This window comes from Chaetodon auriga, chromosome 19 (genome assembly GCF_051107435.1).
Source record: "Chaetodon auriga isolate fChaAug3 chromosome 19, fChaAug3.hap1, whole genome shotgun sequence".
NCBI classification, from domain to species: Eukaryota; Metazoa; Chordata; class Actinopteri; order Chaetodontiformes; family Chaetodontidae; genus Chaetodon; species Chaetodon auriga.
The window spans coordinates 11971692-11991060 of record NC_135092.1 but is presented as its reverse complement, the minus strand read 5'-3'; the positions used below and the strand labels follow the sequence as shown (position 1 = coordinate 11991060).

General features: G+C 41.4%; 1 protein-coding gene across 1 annotated transcript; it reads left to right on the top strand.

Moving 5' to 3' along the window:
* The first annotated feature begins 351 nt into the window (after positions 1 to 351).
* On the top strand, positions 352 to 18431 carry fgf10a (fibroblast growth factor 10a). Its single transcript, XM_076758311.1, has 3 exons — positions 352 to 1107; positions 15349 to 15452; positions 17643 to 18431. The coding sequence occupies exons 1-3, from the start codon at positions 657 to 659 to the stop codon at positions 17844 to 17846; spliced, it is 759 nt and encodes a 252-aa protein (XP_076614426.1). The 5' UTR covers positions 352 to 656; the 3' UTR covers positions 17847 to 18431.
* Positions 18432 to 19369: the final 938 nt, after the last annotated feature.

Here is a 19369-nt window from a genome sequence, read left to right as displayed (position 1 = left end):
CAGCCTGGCATCTTTTACCCAGACCTCCACCTTGCCGTTATCCACCTCTCTGGACCGGAGAAGATAAACGGTTTGGGACATGCGCGTGTGTGCGGAGTAGATTTTAGCAGTGTGTATGAATGAACTGATAATGTGTGTTTTTATCTTTGGATGTGAAGGTGTGTAGGAGTACATTCAAACTTTAAAAAGGGATTTTCAGTGTGTGTGCGTGTGTGTGTGTGAGACCAACAAGGAACAAGGACAGGGTGGAGGTGGTGAGAGGTCTTTGAGGCGAGCCCCCCAGTTGTTCCCGTTGTGAGGTGATCTGAGTTATGGATGTTGATGCATTCCTGCGGCACTGCTGAGGAATAAACAGTGCAGGGGACTACAGCAGAGTCACTGCAGACTTCACCACCACCAGCAGCTGCATCGCCACCACCATCACTATTACCAATAACACTACATCTGCTACCACCTTCACAGTCAGATTTGCCTCCACCCCAGCCACTCTACAGGCTTTAACACCTACAGTCCCAGTGAGGTTGGGGGTCTCCAGACCGAGGAGGTGTAGTCGGTCAGTCAGGGGGAGTTTCTCCCACTCTCGTTCCCTCTCCCTGTACCCAGCTCAGCATGCCCCAGCCCCTGAGCACCTCCACAGCTCTCCCAGCTCCACTACCATGTGTAGATGGACAGTGACACAAGGTGCACCGGTCGCCTGGTTCTCCTCCCGCCCCTGCTGCAGACCTCCTTCACTCCTCCTATCCCTCACCTTCCTCCTCCTGCTTCTCCTGCTTGGACCCTCCTCGTCCTCACCCCTGTCCGCTCGATCGTCAGACTCTGAAAAGGACCACGATGCGCCAGGAGGGACTCCTCCTGACATCTTCATCTCACACCCGCCACCTTCCTCATCATCAACCCCACTGCTGCACGCATCCTCTGCAAGGTTGCCACGGGCGACCAATGTGTCATCCTCCACCGCGACGGTCGTCGGGCGCCACGTGCGGAGCAGCTACAACCATCTGCAAGGAGATGTGCGCAGGAGGAAACTGTTCTCCTACCAGAAATTCTTCCTTCGCATCGACAAGAAAGGAAAAGTTAATGGCACCAAAAGTGAGGACGATCCATACAGTAAGTCCACTATGTTACGTTTTTGGAAGGTGTTTCTTTGGGTCTTTATATATTTGAAGCAGCATTCAAGCATGGAAACAGCAACTTGTGAGAACTGGAAAGCAATATGGGAATTTTTCAAGCTTCTACTGCACACTGAGCCATTTTAGAGTTTTTAGTTGCACTAAAACTGATAGAAGAGCAGCTGAAACCAAAGAGAAGTCCACTTCATGAGGTTTGCTTCCTCTGAAGCATTTTCATGTCTGTCAGAAACAACACTATGGCCAAGCATGAACTGATTTTCTCCCACTGCATCTTGTGTGCGTACTCACGAAGAGAGAGGTTTCCCTTTTTCCAACCCTTTAGTAACTGTGCACATTAAGACAGGTGACTGCGCAAAAGACCAATTAAGAGAGCTGCGCAATCTTCAGTCCTTTTCACCATGTGCACAGGCAGGCATATTTGCCAGACTACAGAGAGTGAGGGAAGGGAGAGCATGACAGTGGGAGAGGAGAGGAAAAAACAAAATGAGTAAGCCAGGAAGATAAAAAAAAGAGAGATGATCTACTGGAACCAATTAGAAATTGCCCAGAGAAAGTTCTTATTCTTTGAGGAAATATCTAAAACACAGCTATTACCAAACCCCTGGGGAGAATGACAAGTACACTTACTCCTTGCTGCTATTGTGCTGCAGCCATAATAGTGGTGGGCATATGTTAAGTATGAGGTTATACGTACTCAGATGTAAAGTAAAAAACATGCGATTCCTGCTCATTTTACTGTTTGAGCATTTTAAGGGCTGTGAAATATGATTTTAACCTTTATTTATCCTGAGAAGGGTCACCGAGCACACATGCTCTTTTGTCAGCACCACTCAGGCTCACATTCACACAGTTACACTCTTTCACACTAGGTAGGCTCCCAGCTCTTAGTCCTTCACTGCTGGGCACAGAGAAAGTCCACTTGTATCTTTTGGGCACCGTGAGGCACCTTAACGTAATTCTTGAGAGGAAAGAGTAGGATTGCATAAATAAATGCAAAATGCTGATGTTATGTTGAATCTATTGTAAAATAATAGGAATGAAGGTGAATTAACAAAAAAGCTTCGTCTTCAGTTACTTAAAAAACCAAACTGTACCACAATCTAATCTGTACACTAGCAAATATAAATACTTTTAACGACCTGCGAGGGTCATCATAACCATTTATGACTGATCCAGAACAGAAAAATCAGCTGTTATCATTCTGGAGTCCACCTCTTTATCTTCTAGTTAAACACATCTGGAAGTTCTCCAGGACTGCCAAAGTCTTCTGGTCTCTGTGCAGCTCAGAATAGCTGTATTGCCGGAGGACACATTGACAGTAGTTGCTGAAGGAGAACAGAACATTACTCCCACATTTACCTGCCCTGAGTTTCCCTGCCAGTTCACTGAATCAGATGGGCGACATCCAAAACACAAGCTAATTTCTTTAAGATTATACAACAGGCTCTCACTGCATTATGTCTGCTACATGTTTATGAATCTGCAACATGTCAAAGAATGTGTGTGTGTGTGTGTGTGTGTGTGTGTGTGGGAACCTTCATAAATGGATTATTTTTTATCACTCACACACCTTCATACACATGTCATAGGTTTGTACGCATCAGTCTGTGGGTCTGCGGTACAAGCCTCTCCTGCTAAGAGCACACACACGCTTGAGCACAGAGAGGCCAGTCTTGCACATGGCCTCCATATGGCAAAGCCCACTTTTATTAGGGCCAGTGTGAATATGTGTGTGCATGTGTGTGTGTGTGTGTGTGTGTGTGTGTGTGCCACTCAGACACCAAGGCTCTGCCAGACATGGCTGAAGGAATTTCAATTAGCGTCTCTTCGTCCCTCCCCTTGCCTGCAGTTCTCTCTTGACACACACATGCATACTTACGCTTTTACACACATGCACATAAAGAGCTCAACCATTAGGGTGCAACGTGTCACCAACTATAATGGCATCAGGTCATGGCATCAGAGGCACAATCCATCAGTTTCAACAGGTCTCGAGACTTGATTGTTGTGAGAAATAGGTAACAACTTTTCAGAGGAAAAATAAAAAAAAACTTCAAGATGAGACCTTGGCCAAACCTTCCAGGCCATATTTTGTCTTGGCAGCATATTTAGTATCTACCTGATAGCGAGTGCAGATGTTTAACATGTTTCAGATTAAAAGACAAAGGGTGGAAATTTGGTGATAAACTGGAGAGATTTGGCTGTGATGAAATAATGACTAAATGATGTGTGTGTCTGCACACTATCACATCACATGCTTAGGTGCTTTTGCATTGACAATATTTGCATCCGTGCACAGGCTTGCATGTGCAGCAGTTCGTATGCTCATGCGCCACCTCCTGCTATTTTGCATGCACTCTAAAATCAGCAGAGAACAAATTGTACCCTTCAAAGTAAACCAAACAGAACATAATTAAAATCTCTTCCACTAACTGAGAACACGGACGTGCTGTTTGACATGCTAGACATCATGCCTTTTTTGCTTTGCAAGTTTTCAGTACACTTTTTGCTTATTTCAACATGCTACACATAACACTGCTCTCTTACACAGTGTAGCTTCAGAGCTGATAGAAGCAACTGCTACAAAGCTGCACACAGAATTTTGGACAAATTATCTCTTTGATGCAAGTTTCTGGCCTTTATGTGTTCATTGAAACCACATGGCTCTTTTGAGATACATATATAACATATTATATAATGTATCTACATAGCACAGTGTAATGAAATTGGTCCAATGTGTCAGAGCAAACTCGAGCATTGTTCTTCTAGAAGCTGAGCTCCTTTGTCAAAAACTGACCATTCCTTTAGGAGAGCATCAAATTGAAAACTATGGAGGGGGCAGTTGTTAGAGTTGCTATCATGGTCTAGTAGTCTGGTAATGTTCAGGAGGTCAGTTTGCAAATGAGTGTCATTAGATGGTGTCAGAGGTGATGAAGAAGTTTCAGCTCCAGCTCCGGGGTCGAGGCTCTCCTCCACAGCCGAACCTTCCTAATCATCTTGTCAAAGCTGAGGCCAGTACATCACTCAGGCTCTAGGGCCCGCATTGTGAGTGTGTGCTCACTGGTGCATGTCAGTGTTTGTCTACTCGTGCTCATGTGATCAACGCCCATCTATCCGATCTCACCTCATAAGGCCCTCACAAAATAAGGCGCTCCTGGTCTGAGTATGGAAATCCTGTCGGGCTGTTATGTGATTAGCATTGATCCTGCCACTGACCATAAGCAACAGAGCAGTCCTTGTTTTCTTCCCTCGATGTCGTCCACGGACTGTCACATCTTGTTTACAAACAAACGAATAAAGCAGTGAAACAAATGGACATGTGTTTGCAGTTGGACCACAGACTTGCGGTTGTGCGTAGCTCAATTAGCATTGAATGGTGCCAACTTGACCACAGTCGGAGCTTTGATTCTCACTGTGGCCACCCGGATTGTAAAAGCTGCCACACATACTTATTGTTAACATTAATCACAATAGACACATTACCCACTGACAAGAATCAATCTAACACATTGCAATTTATGGACAGTCTAATAAACTGGACATTATTCTGATTTAGTGCAGGTTTTCCTTGTCCAGGGTAATTACGCAGGTCTGCACCCTCTAGTCTGACCTCTACCCATTGACCCAAGTCAGGAAGCTTTGTTAATGGAGAGGTCAGCGCTGCACATTGTGCATCCCCTTTGGTTGTTGTGTTAATCTGCCACTGGTAAGTTATGTGTATAGCGGGGCATGCAACTTTAACAGTCGAAATTCAAATGAATCATTCCGGTGTATAATACATTTGTATTTGTTATGATACTTTTGAATCCAAATATTTTGTCTTACTTATCCATTGGAAAAAGTAATTTAGTCTTTTTTTGAGTATAAAACTTTGTTTTACTTAGTTTTCGTGACTGCTGCAATATTTTTTTCCCAATGCAAATCAACTTGTTTCAATAGGTTTTTAGAACTAAGGCAGATCACTGAAGTAGAATAATGGAAAGTTACGCTTAATCATAACAGTAATCGCAATCATAACAGTTGTATTGGAAATCTTACAACTATTTCACTGCACTGGCAGATTTTTCCACTTGTTTTGAGAAAACAAGATGTGGACAATTACAACTCAATAAAAATGACTGAAATCGAGATTTTGGCAGTTTGAATCCATATTACTAAAAAGTTAAAAGCACCAAGAAATGCCAAAATCTTTCTCTTTTAAAATCTGTGGAATGCAGAACAAACGCATTTCAGAAACATTTGAATAAGGTCTTCAACATCACAACGTCTCTTCTTTCTCCTCTAAATCCATAAACCTACAGTGACTCAGCAAGTTACGCAAAACACAATTTTAACAAGTGCGTGCTGTCATGAATATTTTCAGTATCTTCTTGAAGTTAGTTCCAGTCTTTTCCCTTTGGCTGTCTCTGTGTGTCTTGATTTTGCTGCCTCTCTCTCTCCCTGCTCTCTGCATGATGAGCGCGTTTCGGGTTCTCGTGGGAAAAGGTAACAGTGTGGCCTATAAAAGAGAGTTATGAGGAGGTGCTGGATGCACCAGAGGTTAGTGTCAGCGTTGCTTTTCAGTCAAAGTTACTTTGACATCTTCATGGAGTCTTTTCTGCTACAGCCATAAATAAAAGCAGTGTGCAAACGTCACTGCGTGAGCTTGTTCAGGAAATTCTGAAGCGATCATCGAGTGACCTGCCAGAGCCAACAATTACATTCGGCTGGACTCCCAAAATTATACAATACAGATGCCCTACCTGCACATTCCCTCTGATCCTTCCTCTAACTAACTACATTAATTTTGCTTGCGGTAGTAATCGCAATCATAAGGACATGTTCCTGATAGATTGTCAACAAAAATCAATGGAGACCATTCAAGGTAATAAGTGAAATGAATCAGGCTCTTATACGCTAAGATCTGCCTGTACGGACAAACTAATACAACACTTTTCATTTTCATATGGCACTCTTCATGGTCATGTTTGGTTAATATCATAGAGTCTGGATCAAATCATGTCTCTTCTGATTCACTTTAATAGAATTGATGGAGCAAACAATGTTATTTTACAGTGACAGATAGCTTTGCCTCCTCCATTCAGAAGTTATTTAACAGAAAATGAAACCAATGCCAAAGCACTAATAACGTTGTAAACTTTGAACAAAGACGGTTCAACGAGCCATTTACTCTTATTTACTGGACGGTATTAGTTATTGCATAATCTTTGATGCCTTGAGACAAAAGACATTCAGCTTTAGGACAAAACTTGATCCCATTAATAATCAGGTTGTCAAAGTCTGTGCTGTGTCTGTGACGAAGTAAGCACTGTTCAATGTACCTGCTTTAGAAATTTACAACTTGCTGTCTTTTAACAAATATTAGACGTAGTCCTGAAACTTTGGAAGCTGTCACAGGCTTCAAGATGAGTTGTTATGCAAGAAAGTCTTTGGCCCCTATTGTGGACAGATGTACATCCCATGACTGCAGTATAGCTCAGTGATGAGGTTACTGGGGTGAACTGTCGTATTAAAAAGGTGATTGCCACATTCAGTTGTAAAAAACAGTGCCCATTTATGACTTCCAAAGTTCATAGACATGAGTGACCAGTTTATAGGGATTAACGATACATATTTGGCTGATAAATGACGGGCTGATAATGGGAAATGTATGTTGTGGGTTATTCTGATAATGAAATGACAGCTGATAAATAGTTTCCCCAGATGAAATACAAGCAATCAGTATTTATGTAACTTCTTGCCTCCCCCTCCCCACCTTTGTCACAGGAGTGAATGTGAAGGTCCACAGGTCAAGATGTAAGAGTGCCCTTTGACCCCATAACCTCCCAAACACCGTAATTTACAGAGTGTGTGTTCATGCTTTGGATGTGTCTGGAAGAAAATGTGCAGTGCTGACAATGATGAGAACATCTCTCCAAAGCTAATAAAAGTTTCCCATCAAGATATTGGTTAAGATATTTCCACACTGTTAAAGTGCAGTTTTTCTACTTCTGAAAGCTCAGTGTTTTTGCCAAGAGTGACTGAGTACAATGACAGGATCTGTCTCATTTTTCCATCACTGTTTACATATTTCCTATCATCACCGCTTGATACTTTCCCATCAATTCACTCCCCTGTCCATTAATGTGTCAGCTACAACAAGGCTGAAATAAGAGCCAGATTTCTGTAGGCAGACTGAAGCAGCCCTGCCACAAACCCCACCAGTCAGGCACCACCTTAAACAAAAGTCTTTCAGCAGCAAATCATGTTTCTGTAAGATCCTCTGCTGCTTTGGAGCGCTTTGGCTCTCTGAAGAGAAAATGGCTCCAAACATCAAGGGTCAATTACTATCCACAAGGAATCTTAAGTTGGACATCTTTGTTTTTGATGGACGGCCTTTTTCATTGTTTATGTTATGTGGAGGATTCTTGCAGAGCACAATCACCAATATCCTGGAGAGAGGGAGAGAACGAGAGAGGAGCAGAGAAGACACTCTGACCTACAAGTAGATGTCGGTAATCAAACAGATTTCTAAACAACCGTTGAGATTTGGTGTGAATTATCATTTCCGTGTAATTGCTCTGTAGAATGTGTAGATGTGTACTTTCCAGATATACACATCTGAAGGTTGTGTGGAAGTGTCGGATAAATCTGGTTGTACTGCTGAAGCATTCCTTCAGTTTTACGAGCCCACAGAATTCATATCATCAATATGGAGAGGCATTTACTGTATGAACACAACCATATTGCCTGATCTCAGCACTGTCCTAACAATTATCCAACAGTTTGTTGTTGTCTAAAGAACTGATAATTACATTTGGCAACAAACTGCACAACAGCAGTGATGGGAAAATAGTTAGCATCATTTACAGTTAAGACCTGGAAAGAGCAGTGTTTGCCAATTCATCAAGACACTTGTCTTTATGTTATAACGTTGCGTAATCTCAGCAAAGTTGAAGCCTGTAGAACTTTGCAAAAAAAAGCAAACAATGTAAAATATGTTGAGAAAAATACAGTTTACACCGCAAAACATTCTGTAGTTTAATCGCTTCATCTGCGGCAGAATCAGAAGCTTTTTTGGGTCCATCTCAGCGTAGGAGACGACCATTTACACTGTAAACTGGGCTGAACAGTGACCTCTTGTAGCAGGAAACAGAACATGAACAGATTAATCAATGGTGCTTGAAATGCCAGTTTCTCCAATGTGATGATTTACTGCTTGTCTCTGTTTTCTGTCACTTTAAATGGAGTACCTTTGGGATTTGGACTGTTGATGGGACACAAAAAAACTGTCAAACTTAGGTTCTAGGAAATAGTGATGGGCATCTTTCTACTTTTTTTTTTTTTTTTACATTTTACAGACCAATAAATTGATCAAAAAAATAATAGTTAGTTGCAGCTCAAGTCCTCCACAAACTGCCCTGGACGTGTAATACTGAAAGTGTCACTTTGGTGTTAGCCTGGTGCACGTGAACAGGCAGGATTCATGGCCAGTAAAGCAACGGGAGGTGAAGAATAGCATCTGTGACAGATAACATCCAGGGCTGCTGTGCGCGCGCACACACACACACACACACACACACACACACACACACACACACACACACACACACACACACACACACACACTGCATGAAAGTGAGGCTCTAATGGAGTCATCAAAGGTAGACCTGAGAGTTGAGTCCAGAGAGGCATCTGGACAGCCTGGTCGTTTGAACAGAGCAGCCAGGAATGCCAGCTAATTACCCTGTGTGTATACAGTATGTGTGTGTATGAGTGTACCGTGTGTGTGTGGATATAAATGCACTTGTGAGGACAGACAAAGAAAGTAAGAAGGATACAGAGACAGAAAGATGCATGTGACAAACTGAATAATATCTATGCGTGTCCGTGCATAATATCTGTGGTGTAAAATATCAAGCTTTCTAAAAGCTGGAGGTCCAATGCCAAAATCTCAAACCACAACAGTTGGGCAACATCGCACTGGCAGCTGAACTGTAAATGAAAAATGTGTGAAATGCAGACGACCGTCACAGCACTTTGCCTGAAATCATAACTCCTGCCGTGTCGGGCCTGTGAAATGTTTTGACAGAAACTGGCAGCTTTGGCACTTTATCATGTTACAAAGTCAACTGTGTTAAAGGAATCACAAGTTTCTTTTCTTTTTTTTTTTTTTTGTCTTTTTCCTCCTCTTGATCAAACCACCATTAACATCACAGTGAATTTTTTTTTGGTTTCCTCCCAGCTGCTCTTAAACATGTGTGACATAACTCGCTGTGGTCTTGCTGCGCGCAGTAAAGTGATCTCAAATTATGCAAACTGGAATGATGAGCAGCGCAGGCGAGAAACTTAACGCAGTCTGCTGGGTGGACCGCGCGTGTTTCAACGTGAGGATTTTCATCCAGGTGATCCCTTTTGTTTGATTTTTTTAATAATCTGGATTTGTTTTTCTTGTCGTACCTCGGCCAGTTTTGAAATCACACACAGCTTGAACGGTGTGCGGTTTCGGCTATTTCTGTCCAACAAGAGAGACAGTGATGTGAGTGTTCCTGTCAGGCACGGAAATAAAACCATTATGGGGGCAAGAATACGCTGAATAATACACTGAGTGTGGGTCAGATAGAACAATCCCGCTAATGGAAAAAATACTTGAGAAAAAACCCATTCAGTGTAACGGAAGAAAGGGCACAGTATATCGGTTTAATATGATTTATAACCCAGACACTTAATATGAGCAAAACAAATATTGCACAAAAAAATCAGTTTACCAAAAATTCTGTTTGCAAAAAAATTCTGGCAATATTGAAAATCAGAAACAGGCCTCTGTTTTCTCAGCTTCAGTCTAAACTGTCGGCCCGGCAGGCTTTGATGTGGCCACTTAGCGCAGGATGATACTGTTGTCAACCACATCAGTCTAAACCAATACCTCAACACTCCTCACAACACATAATATACAGCAGTTTCCACTCCAAACCAATATCTTCACCAGCACTCACCAAGCAAACTGCACAAGTGAGGAGTGTTTGTTCTCTCTCAGACTTCATACGGAGCCGGAAATATTCAACCAAACTCCAAGAACAAATAATGCAAAGGAAATCGTTTAATCTTGTCAAAACCACAGCTTTGTAGAAATGCAGTAGTGGCCAAGAGGACTTGTTTGCATTCATTTCGCTCTTTGTTTTTTGTATCTATACAGCTAAATGTAGCAGAGTAGTTTTACATTTTCAATTGATATCTGATTTAAGCACATTGGTGGTCCGTTTTTTTTCTTTCTGAATTCCTCTGTTCTTCTTTTCTATCGTTTTTTACTGGCATGGATTTTCTTTTCTTTTAAGTCTCTGGCGGTCGCATGGATATAAACTCTCATGTCACAATGAATACGAGACGTCGTCAGTCACACTGTTGCCATAGTTTCAAAGAGAAAAATGATCTTCGTGTTTAACAAGACCTCAACTGATGCAAATCACATATTAAATCTTAAAGAACCCACACATGATGGGGCCACTTTGGCTTCATGAAAATTTTGTTTCTTGGATGTCACATTTATACTTCACATCTAAAACGAGTGAGAGAATTCAGCCGCTGCAGAAATAACAGGGGTTCGTCCAAATATCAGAGTATTGGACCCAGAATAAAAGAACAAAACCATTTCCACTCTCCTCACTGAGGGGAGTTCATGACATAAACTAGTCCACAAGTGACAATATTTCACAATACAGCGTGAGACCTTTCCGGGCTACAGGCTCGCTGCAGACCCACTCACAGCTGGTCACCGTGTCAAGGTCAAATTGTCAACAACCGCAGTATAATCTTCAAAAAATCTCCTGGATAAACAGTGGAAACATTTTCATAACCTCCTTTAACCTTTAGGTTCAGCTGGAGTCTCACTGACCGGGTATCCAAAGGGGCTGGGCGGGGGTCGACAGAAGGTCTGCGTACGTGTGTGTTCCTGTGTGTGTGCGTGTCTGTGTATTGTATGCTAGTTGGAAAAAGTAGTGCAGTTCCGAAGTCGTCTCAATCGGCTGTTCGGAGCGTGCATTTGTCTTAAAAGTGTTTGAGTCAAGTTGAAGTATTCAGATCCTTTAAAAAGTGCCAATACAGCAGTGTGCAAAATACTCCATTATAAGTAAAAGTCCTGCTTGAAAAATCCTACTTAAGTAAAAGTATATAAGTATTATCAGCAAAATGTAGTTAAAGTACTAAAGTCAAAGTACTGGTTTGATCTCTCTAACTGATACATCATACATGGCATCATTAGACTAGAGTTTTACATACAGCAGATATATCTGGGGGGCTGTGATGTGAGAAAAAAGTTCGCGACACGAATCTGTTTTCATTTATTGGACTTTTCTGTAATCTTAGATTTTTGGTGACATATTGGATTGTTTGAAGATGTACTGAAATGAAACCATGTGAGTAATTTAACTCACTATTTGGTGGAGCTGTTAATAACTCATGGACATCTGAAATGTGACCTAACTACACTGCTTTTTGGAAGACATTCAAAGGCAAAAAGGTTGGAAACCACTGGTTTAGTCTTTAACTATGTGTTTTTAATTATTATTTTTTTTAAGTAGCTGTTTAATTTAGTTGTAAAAAAGCTTGTACTTATATTCATTGTGTCAAATCTATATTTTAGAAGTAACTAGTAACTAAAACCATCAAATGAATGTAGAGTGGTGTGGAAAGCAAACAATCTGCAGAAGTATAAAGTAGTAAAAGATGCGAATACCAAAGTACAAGTACAAGTAACACAAATTTGTAGTTAAGGACAGCACTTGAGTAAATATACTTCGTTACCTTCCACCACTGCTCTTAGCTAAAGGTACAAAGCACCCAAAAACACACTTTAAAAAAATGAAAGATTTCTCAAAGAAGTGAGTTTCATTGTCAAAGCATGGCCAAATAACTGCGGACTACTCAGACACTACTAATGCCTCCTCAGTCTGATTTAAACACTGAGGTTTCCGGGAAGCTGAATGGTTGACCAAGAGGGAAAACTGAAAAGATTAGAGCACAGAAAGAAAAGAATACAGACAGTAAAGCAAGGCAGACACATGAGAGACGGAGAGGTTGAGGAGGTATTTCGCAGAGGTTTTTAGAAGTTTGAGAGAACCAGACAGTGAAGTAGCAACAACCGTCTTTAACTGTGAATTTAACATGAAGAACATCACTAATCTTTAATCTTCCAGGACCAATTGAAGCCACAGAATTAAAAAATGTCTAAAATATACTAAAGCTTCTGTTCTGTATATGCAGCCTGCTGATGTGTGTCTCATTAGTTTTACATTTTAAGAGGCAGATTTTCAATCAGGTTTATGGATCGACAGGGTCACACTGGAGTTTAGTTTTGGCTACAAAACCCCTTAAACATCGTAGTGGTCTTTATGAAGTGGTTAATGAACAGTTTCTTACTGTTAGAAGGCCAGACTGTGTTTATTTGTACTTACAGCTCCGTTAGTGCAATGGTTTGGGTCTGACTGGCAAAGACCCCTTTTGGTTTGTTTTTATGAAAGTTGTGGTGTTGCCCTGTTACACACAGGTGTTTGCCCTTGGTAGTTTCTGAAAAAATGTTGATAGCGGAAAATATCCATGCCTTTTATATTAAGTGAACCCTGCGCTATTTGTGCTTTTAGTGTTGGGTCATAAAACTGTTTTTCCTATGCACTTAAAAACATAAATTCATAATGGCAATGGGCTGAGGTCCAGGGAGGCAAAAGTGGATTAAAAAAAAAAGAGAAAATACAAAAAATGTATTAACAGATCCAAGACAACAGTAAGACAAAGTGTTAAATGGGGAAAATAAGAGGGCAAAACAACAAAAAGTAAAGTTTTAAGAGCAATGTAGGTCTAGAGTCTGCGCTATTAGTATGTACATGACTGCCTGTGTGCATAATTATCACAAAACCCCCCCAATGTACAGGTCCGTGCTTCAAGCTCAGGTCCTGCTTTTCTCCATAAACTCTGTTGTTGCAATCTAAGCCTTTTGTTACAGCCTGGCCTTTCAACTCACAGGCAGACAGGCTGCTTCTGGTAACTGGTAAAGGGGCCATAAAAGAGCCCTGTGCTTTGGTTTTTGACAAACCACATCAAACGAGAGGAGAGGAAAAAGGGTTTGAACAGGTGGACCGGCCTTTAGCGTCGGACAGACTGATTTTACTTTGACAGATCACAGCTCAGAAATGTCAGCTGTGGTGCAGCGAGATGGAACATTTTGATCCTGATAGATCAGTGTTGTGTTGTGGTACACGTCTGTGTGAGTAGTAGACTTAACATAACAAGCCACCATGATGCGCTGAGAGCTACGAAAATTGTCTTGAAGTTTAGAGGTTCAACAAGCCTTTATTGACCAAATAAGGGAACTGTTTGGATGCATTAATGCTGGTTTATATCAGCCAAGGACTACATCTCACAAAAAGGAACGAAGCCAAATCCTATTAAAAAAACAACAACACATAAAAGGTAAAAGTGTTTGTCACAGCAAAACATCAGGTTCATTTTCATGCTAAACAGTCTCTCATTGCTATTACAAAGCAGTGACAACAAACAACAGGAGACAAGGGTGACATATTTTGTTGCAATGGATGCAAATGCAGTGAGAAAGGGTCCAAGAAAGAAAGACATCTCAGCATATAAACAGTTCAGAGTGAGGATTTACAGCTGTGAAGCACAGCAGTTTGAGGGCAGAAGCTCTCAGATGTCTATATCTTTAGCTACAACAAGGCTCCTCATCAACCATGGCTGCGGGACATTGCAAATCTCTGAGGATGACGGAGGGTAGGTGAGGGCAGGAATGGGGCATCTGGTTAAAAGATGATTTATATGAGATTTGAAGCTTAAAGAACAAAGTAAGAGTCGTTTGCTTGATCTTTAACCCTTCCTCTCACTCTGTATTTATTACTTGCTTCTACTGGTCACTGTTTCTTCCAGGAGTTCTTTAACTGACAAAGTTGAGGAAAACGCAGAAATGTGAGCACAGTGAAAGAAATCATACATAAAACAATATAACATATTCTGGATTTTTGCCCGAAGCTTCAGCTTTTCACGGTAACCCTACTATTATACCCAGCCAATTCGCTCTTCGCAGGAGAAGTCGACACGTGAAACAGTTTTTTTTGGCAATGCTGCATGGCGTAAGGTCATCCACAACACATTACTTGAACAGGAAACTGACACTTTAAAATGTCCAAAATGACAATAACAGACCTCTCGAGATCTTCTGATACACTGTCCCCGTTTGTCACCTCCTCCTTCCGACTACTCCTCCAACCAGGCTCCACTTCCTACTGGCCCTTTTAGCTAATTCCCTCAAACCCCTGATAGTTTTATGGCTTGGTGTAACTGACTTTAGGATGAGAGAAGAAAGGGCCGGCAACCACAGCTTAAACCAGTAATTGGTTCAGGCTTGAAAACCGATACGGACGGCTTGACCCCTTGCCAGTCTGGCAGCCACACAGCCTCTCTCCGTCCTGCCTGTGTGCCTGCCTGCCTGCCTGAGCTCCCCTGGTCAGAAAAACAAACATAGAACGGAGAAATGTTTTTTCCTGGCTTACACCTCGGTCCCAGGGCATGCAGCCCACAAGCTAACCAGCAAATGAACGGGGGGCAAAAGGCTGGTCTGAGGTCTGCCTGTCACAGTGAAGAAAAAAAGGGGGGAGACAAGACTGGGGATCACTTGTGTGGAAGAAACTGAGATGATTCAGGTTTCCCCTGCAGCACTTTTAAGCTATTTTTAAAAATTAAAGAACCTCAATTAAGAGTGATGCATTTGGATGTGAAACCTCATATAATAAGATGCACCTTTTCACATTCTAAACTAAAGCTAATAAAGTCAAACACCTATATTTGTGGTGTTTCAGATGCAGTTATCATATTTTCTTGGTGACAACACTACCACTTACATAAAGCAGGAAAGGCCATGAAGTCAGTTAATCAATTAGTCAATTAATGCAAAAGTGCCAAACATTTTTTGGTTGCAGTTCCTCAAAAGTAAGGATGTTTTGCTCTCCCTCTGGTTTATACTACTTGTCACTGGGTTTTGTAATGATGCTCAAACAATACAAGCAATTAGAAGATGCCAACTTGGGTACCGGCTGTCAATTTTCACATCTGGCATTAGCAAAATCCAAAGGTCACCAGAACAGAAACAAACCCACAACGTACATGAATGCAACAATATCTGAGGAACCAATTCACATGAAGTTTTGACACATTTGCTTCTCTGTCTCCGCTGTATCAGGTATTTTGGAGATCAAGTCGGTGGATGTGGGAGTGGTGGCCATCAGGGGCCTCAGCAGTAACTACTACCTGGCAATCAGCAAGAAGGGAGAGCTATATGGAGCGGTGAGTAGCTGCTTCACAATGATCTGCCCTTTTTAATGTGGGATAACCATTACTTTTTCTCTTTTTGGTGTTCAGTGTTCCAAAAACAAGTGTCCCTCATGGTGCAATGTAAAATCTTTATGAATCAAAGTCTTCCAAAAGAGACACTTTTCTCTCTAAACTGGTGACACTGCAGCTTTGAATTTCCTTGCGTGCTTTTCAAAACAATGGACAAGGCTGCAAGACTCTCTAGTCCAGAAACGGGAACCACAGTTGGTCAGTGTGAGCTCTGCTCTCTGCTACCTACCTCTCCTCTCTGCTCCGCTCCATTCAGAAACAGGAAACACAATCCTTCAGCTTCTCTATTCTACTTCAGTCCCTCTGGGGAGAGCAGCCCTTGTTTCATCCATTTTCTCTCTCTCCCTCCTTTTCTTCATCTCATTCTCTCCCTCCTTTTTTCCTCTCTTTTTCTTACTTTCAAAGACCCAACTTTCAGCATGTCTCTCTGGAGCCACACCACAGATGAAATGACACACGGTAGAACAGACAGAGAGGCATTCTGTTGCATGGCCTGAAACTGAATTCCCATGACGTCTTCTGCTCGGTGCAACACAAGCCATAGTAGCACGGTGGTGAGGGGCTAGCGTTCGATTACACCTGATGGATTTTACACAGTAACTTCTTTATCCAGCGGTAATCAAATGAAATCATTGTTCCATTACATGTAAATGACACACAGGATTACGATTGCCATTAGTTTTTAACACAATAGCATTTGTATAAAATTCCAGAAACCAGCAAGGAAGAAGGGATGACACAAGCGCTGTGTGGTCTGGGCAAAATCAGTCATGTTCAACAGTTATTTAAATGTAGATTTACTTTTAAGATCTAGCCAGAAAGTCACTTTGTAAAACGGTACTGACACTGTTATTTTTCATGATACCATGTTACCATAATTTGAAGTCACTTATGATTAGATCTCTTATTATTTTTTTTAAATCCACTTTTGTAATCATTTTGATTGCAAGGCAACCAGCACACACACACACACACACACACACACACACACACACACACACACACACACACACACACACACGGCTTGGTTACACTGAGCACCAGCGTTCATTAGAAAGCTGCACAGTGTCTGTAAAATATTCTCATTTTGCTTTGGGAACATTCAGTTTTACTTCTGGAACCAATTTGAACAGCTGTGGCCAGATACAGAGAGAGAGACTGAGTTATATTGTGTGCGTGTGTGTGCGTGTGTGCGCATGTGTGTGCATGTGAGTGTGTGCATGCATTCGGGGCAAGTACATTTTTGCTCGTGAATATCAACCGCATCCAGTTAACTGGCTGTTTAAGCGACGTTAGCCTTAAGCACAAGGGCAGCTTCCAGTAAGCTGACAAATGTTACTCTCTCAGATCATTTTCTCTTTATTTACCAGTGGGTGGTCACTGCGGTAATGTAAGCCACAAAAACGGTGTATCATTGCTGGCACACAGCCCAAACCTTTAAGTTGCATCTCATGCTAACCACTCTGCCCCCTGCCCCCTCCAACACCTCCTTCTACCAGTCCTACAGTCCGCTGACACACGAACATCTACAACTGTTTGAATTTCCAGGACAGTTTTGACAATTGGCCTTGAAAACACTGGCGATTGTGCGGCAGATTCTTAAGCAACGCCTGACCAATTTATGATCCATGTTGTCACAAGACACAAATATCAACATGCTGTTGCTGTGCTCAAACAAAGCCCATAAGAACAACAATAATAAGCATAAAAATAACAACTAAAAGCAACAAATACAACAGTCAAAGGCTGAGATTTGATAAGAAGTGGATGAGGAGACAATTAACCAAAGACTAGGATAGATTAGGTTAAAAGCCAATTGCGAATTTAATGGGAATTTAATTCCCCTAAAGCCAAATGTGATGCTATTCAGTTTATCATCATACAAGACCAAGAAAAGCAGCAGATCCCTGGAATTCAGTAGCTGGAATAAGAAAAGTGACGGCGATGCTTAATCAATAATTTCAGATTTAAAAAGCATTAACGCTTGTGTCTAACCACATATGATGTATCTCATTCACACAGCTGGCAGTTTGAAATTACTGAGGCACTACCTTTACACTGAAACAGTGAACGCAATTTCTCTGATTCATTTTTGAATGGCTTACATTTCCACTCCTCATCTCTCCCCTGCAGAGGGACTTTGGTCCAGACTGTCGTCTGATCGAGCGCATTGAAGAGAACAAGTACAACACCTACGCTTCAGCGGAGTGGCGCAACAAGAAGAAGCACATGTTTGTGGGACTGAACGCCAACGGCAAGCCAATGAGGGGGAAGAAGACACGGAGGAAAAACACAGCCACTCACTTCCTGCCCATTGTGGTACAACAACCACGATGATTGGACATATCAGCCACGAGAGAGCTCTGCAGACTGCAGGCTATTGGACTTCTTTGGAGTTACAGCGATGGCTAAATAGGACAGATCTGAGGCAGATCTGAATGATGCACTGAGGAGGAAAAGAATGGAAACCTATGGACATTTTATCTCTGTTGGATAAAGACATTTCTATTTTTAAAGAAAGAAATAAGATATATTGCTATACAATGTATATATTATTTTCAGTTTTAAGTTATCAAGTACATTGGCACAGTAGAAAATATGAAAAGAAATGACTTCTGTGTCAAAATGTGATTAGTAACTCACACTTCTAGATTTGTGTACATGTGAAGCACTTGACTGGGAAGAAAAGAAATTGAAAACATGTGTAAGAGAGTAAGAGAAAGAGAACAGACGGATTGATGGAGGGCTGACTGATAGGGAGGAGATGAGTAAAGCAGAAAATGAAAAGGATGCGAAAGAGTCAAGAAGCAGCAACACAACAGCAAGTCTAACACTATCATGTTTTTTTCTTTGAATTTATTTATTTTGTGTAATATTTAACGAAAACGAACAAAAACACAAAAAGGACAAAATCTTGTCTTTTTTTTTTTTTTTTTTTTACCATTTACGCTTCTCTTTTTGAATACTAATCATTTAAACCCGAATAAATATAAAAAATATATTTGTCTTTTAGTTGATTGACTGACTGAATCATTTGAGATATTTTAATGGTTCATGGCTGCTCATATTGTAAACACACAGCAAAGAGATAAAAATAAATACATATAAAAACAAAACACTCAGGAAATTCTTCAATCAGTTGACCCAGGTAATTGATTCACTCCATTCTCTTAATATCACTCTACACAGTGCTGGGAGTTAAACACTGCAGTGTACAGGTTAAATGGAGTCCATCTGCTCATGAAGAGCATGAGATGAGGCATCATGCTGCTTCTGAATTAGCAATATATTGAACGTTTGAGCATGAGAGGTCATTCTCAACCCTTACAACAGTACATTGATAAAAATAATCTTAACTTTGAACCACATCTCTGATCACTGCTTGTTCAATTTACCTGGATGGAGAATGACCTTTCATGTATAAATATAAAAAATACTTTGGCAAAATCAAAAGTATCACAAACATCTTTATGTACGTAATCGTGTCTAAGTCCAACTGTGAGTAAGTCGGTGGAGTATTCTTTAAAAACCCAGACCTGAATCAGGAATCTGTAAGAGATTAGGCTTTTGAAAGAAGCCCAGCAGACAACCTGGTTGATGAGTTCAGGGGTTTTCATTTCTTGCTAAAAACCTTACAAGTATACATGGCAAACATGGATTCCTGGGAGGATAAACACAGTCTTTTATGTGATAACAACAAAGACAAAACAGGCCTTAGAAATGGCCAACACACGCACACACACACACTGAGACACACACGGGCGGCCGTGTAACGAGGTGTGTGCCTCAGTGTGGTCCAGCAGCTGGGGAAAGCCTCCTCCTTGACCTTACTTGTCTGAAACCTGTTGCTGTGCCCCCCG

Bases quoted from the DNA above. Each gene is read 5' to 3' on its own strand.
- fgf10a (XM_076758311.1), top strand. From the start codon at position 657: ATGTGTAGATGGACAGTGACACAAGGTGCACCGGTCGCCTGGTTCTCC. The intron at 1,108-15,348 runs GTAAGTCCACTA...CCGCTGTATCAG, and splicing joins AAGTGAGGACGATCCATACA to GTATTTTGGAGATCAAGTCG. The intron at 15,453-17,642 runs GTGAGTAGCTGC...TCTCCCCTGCAG, and splicing joins AGGGAGAGCTATATGGAGCG to AGGGACTTTGGTCCAGACTG.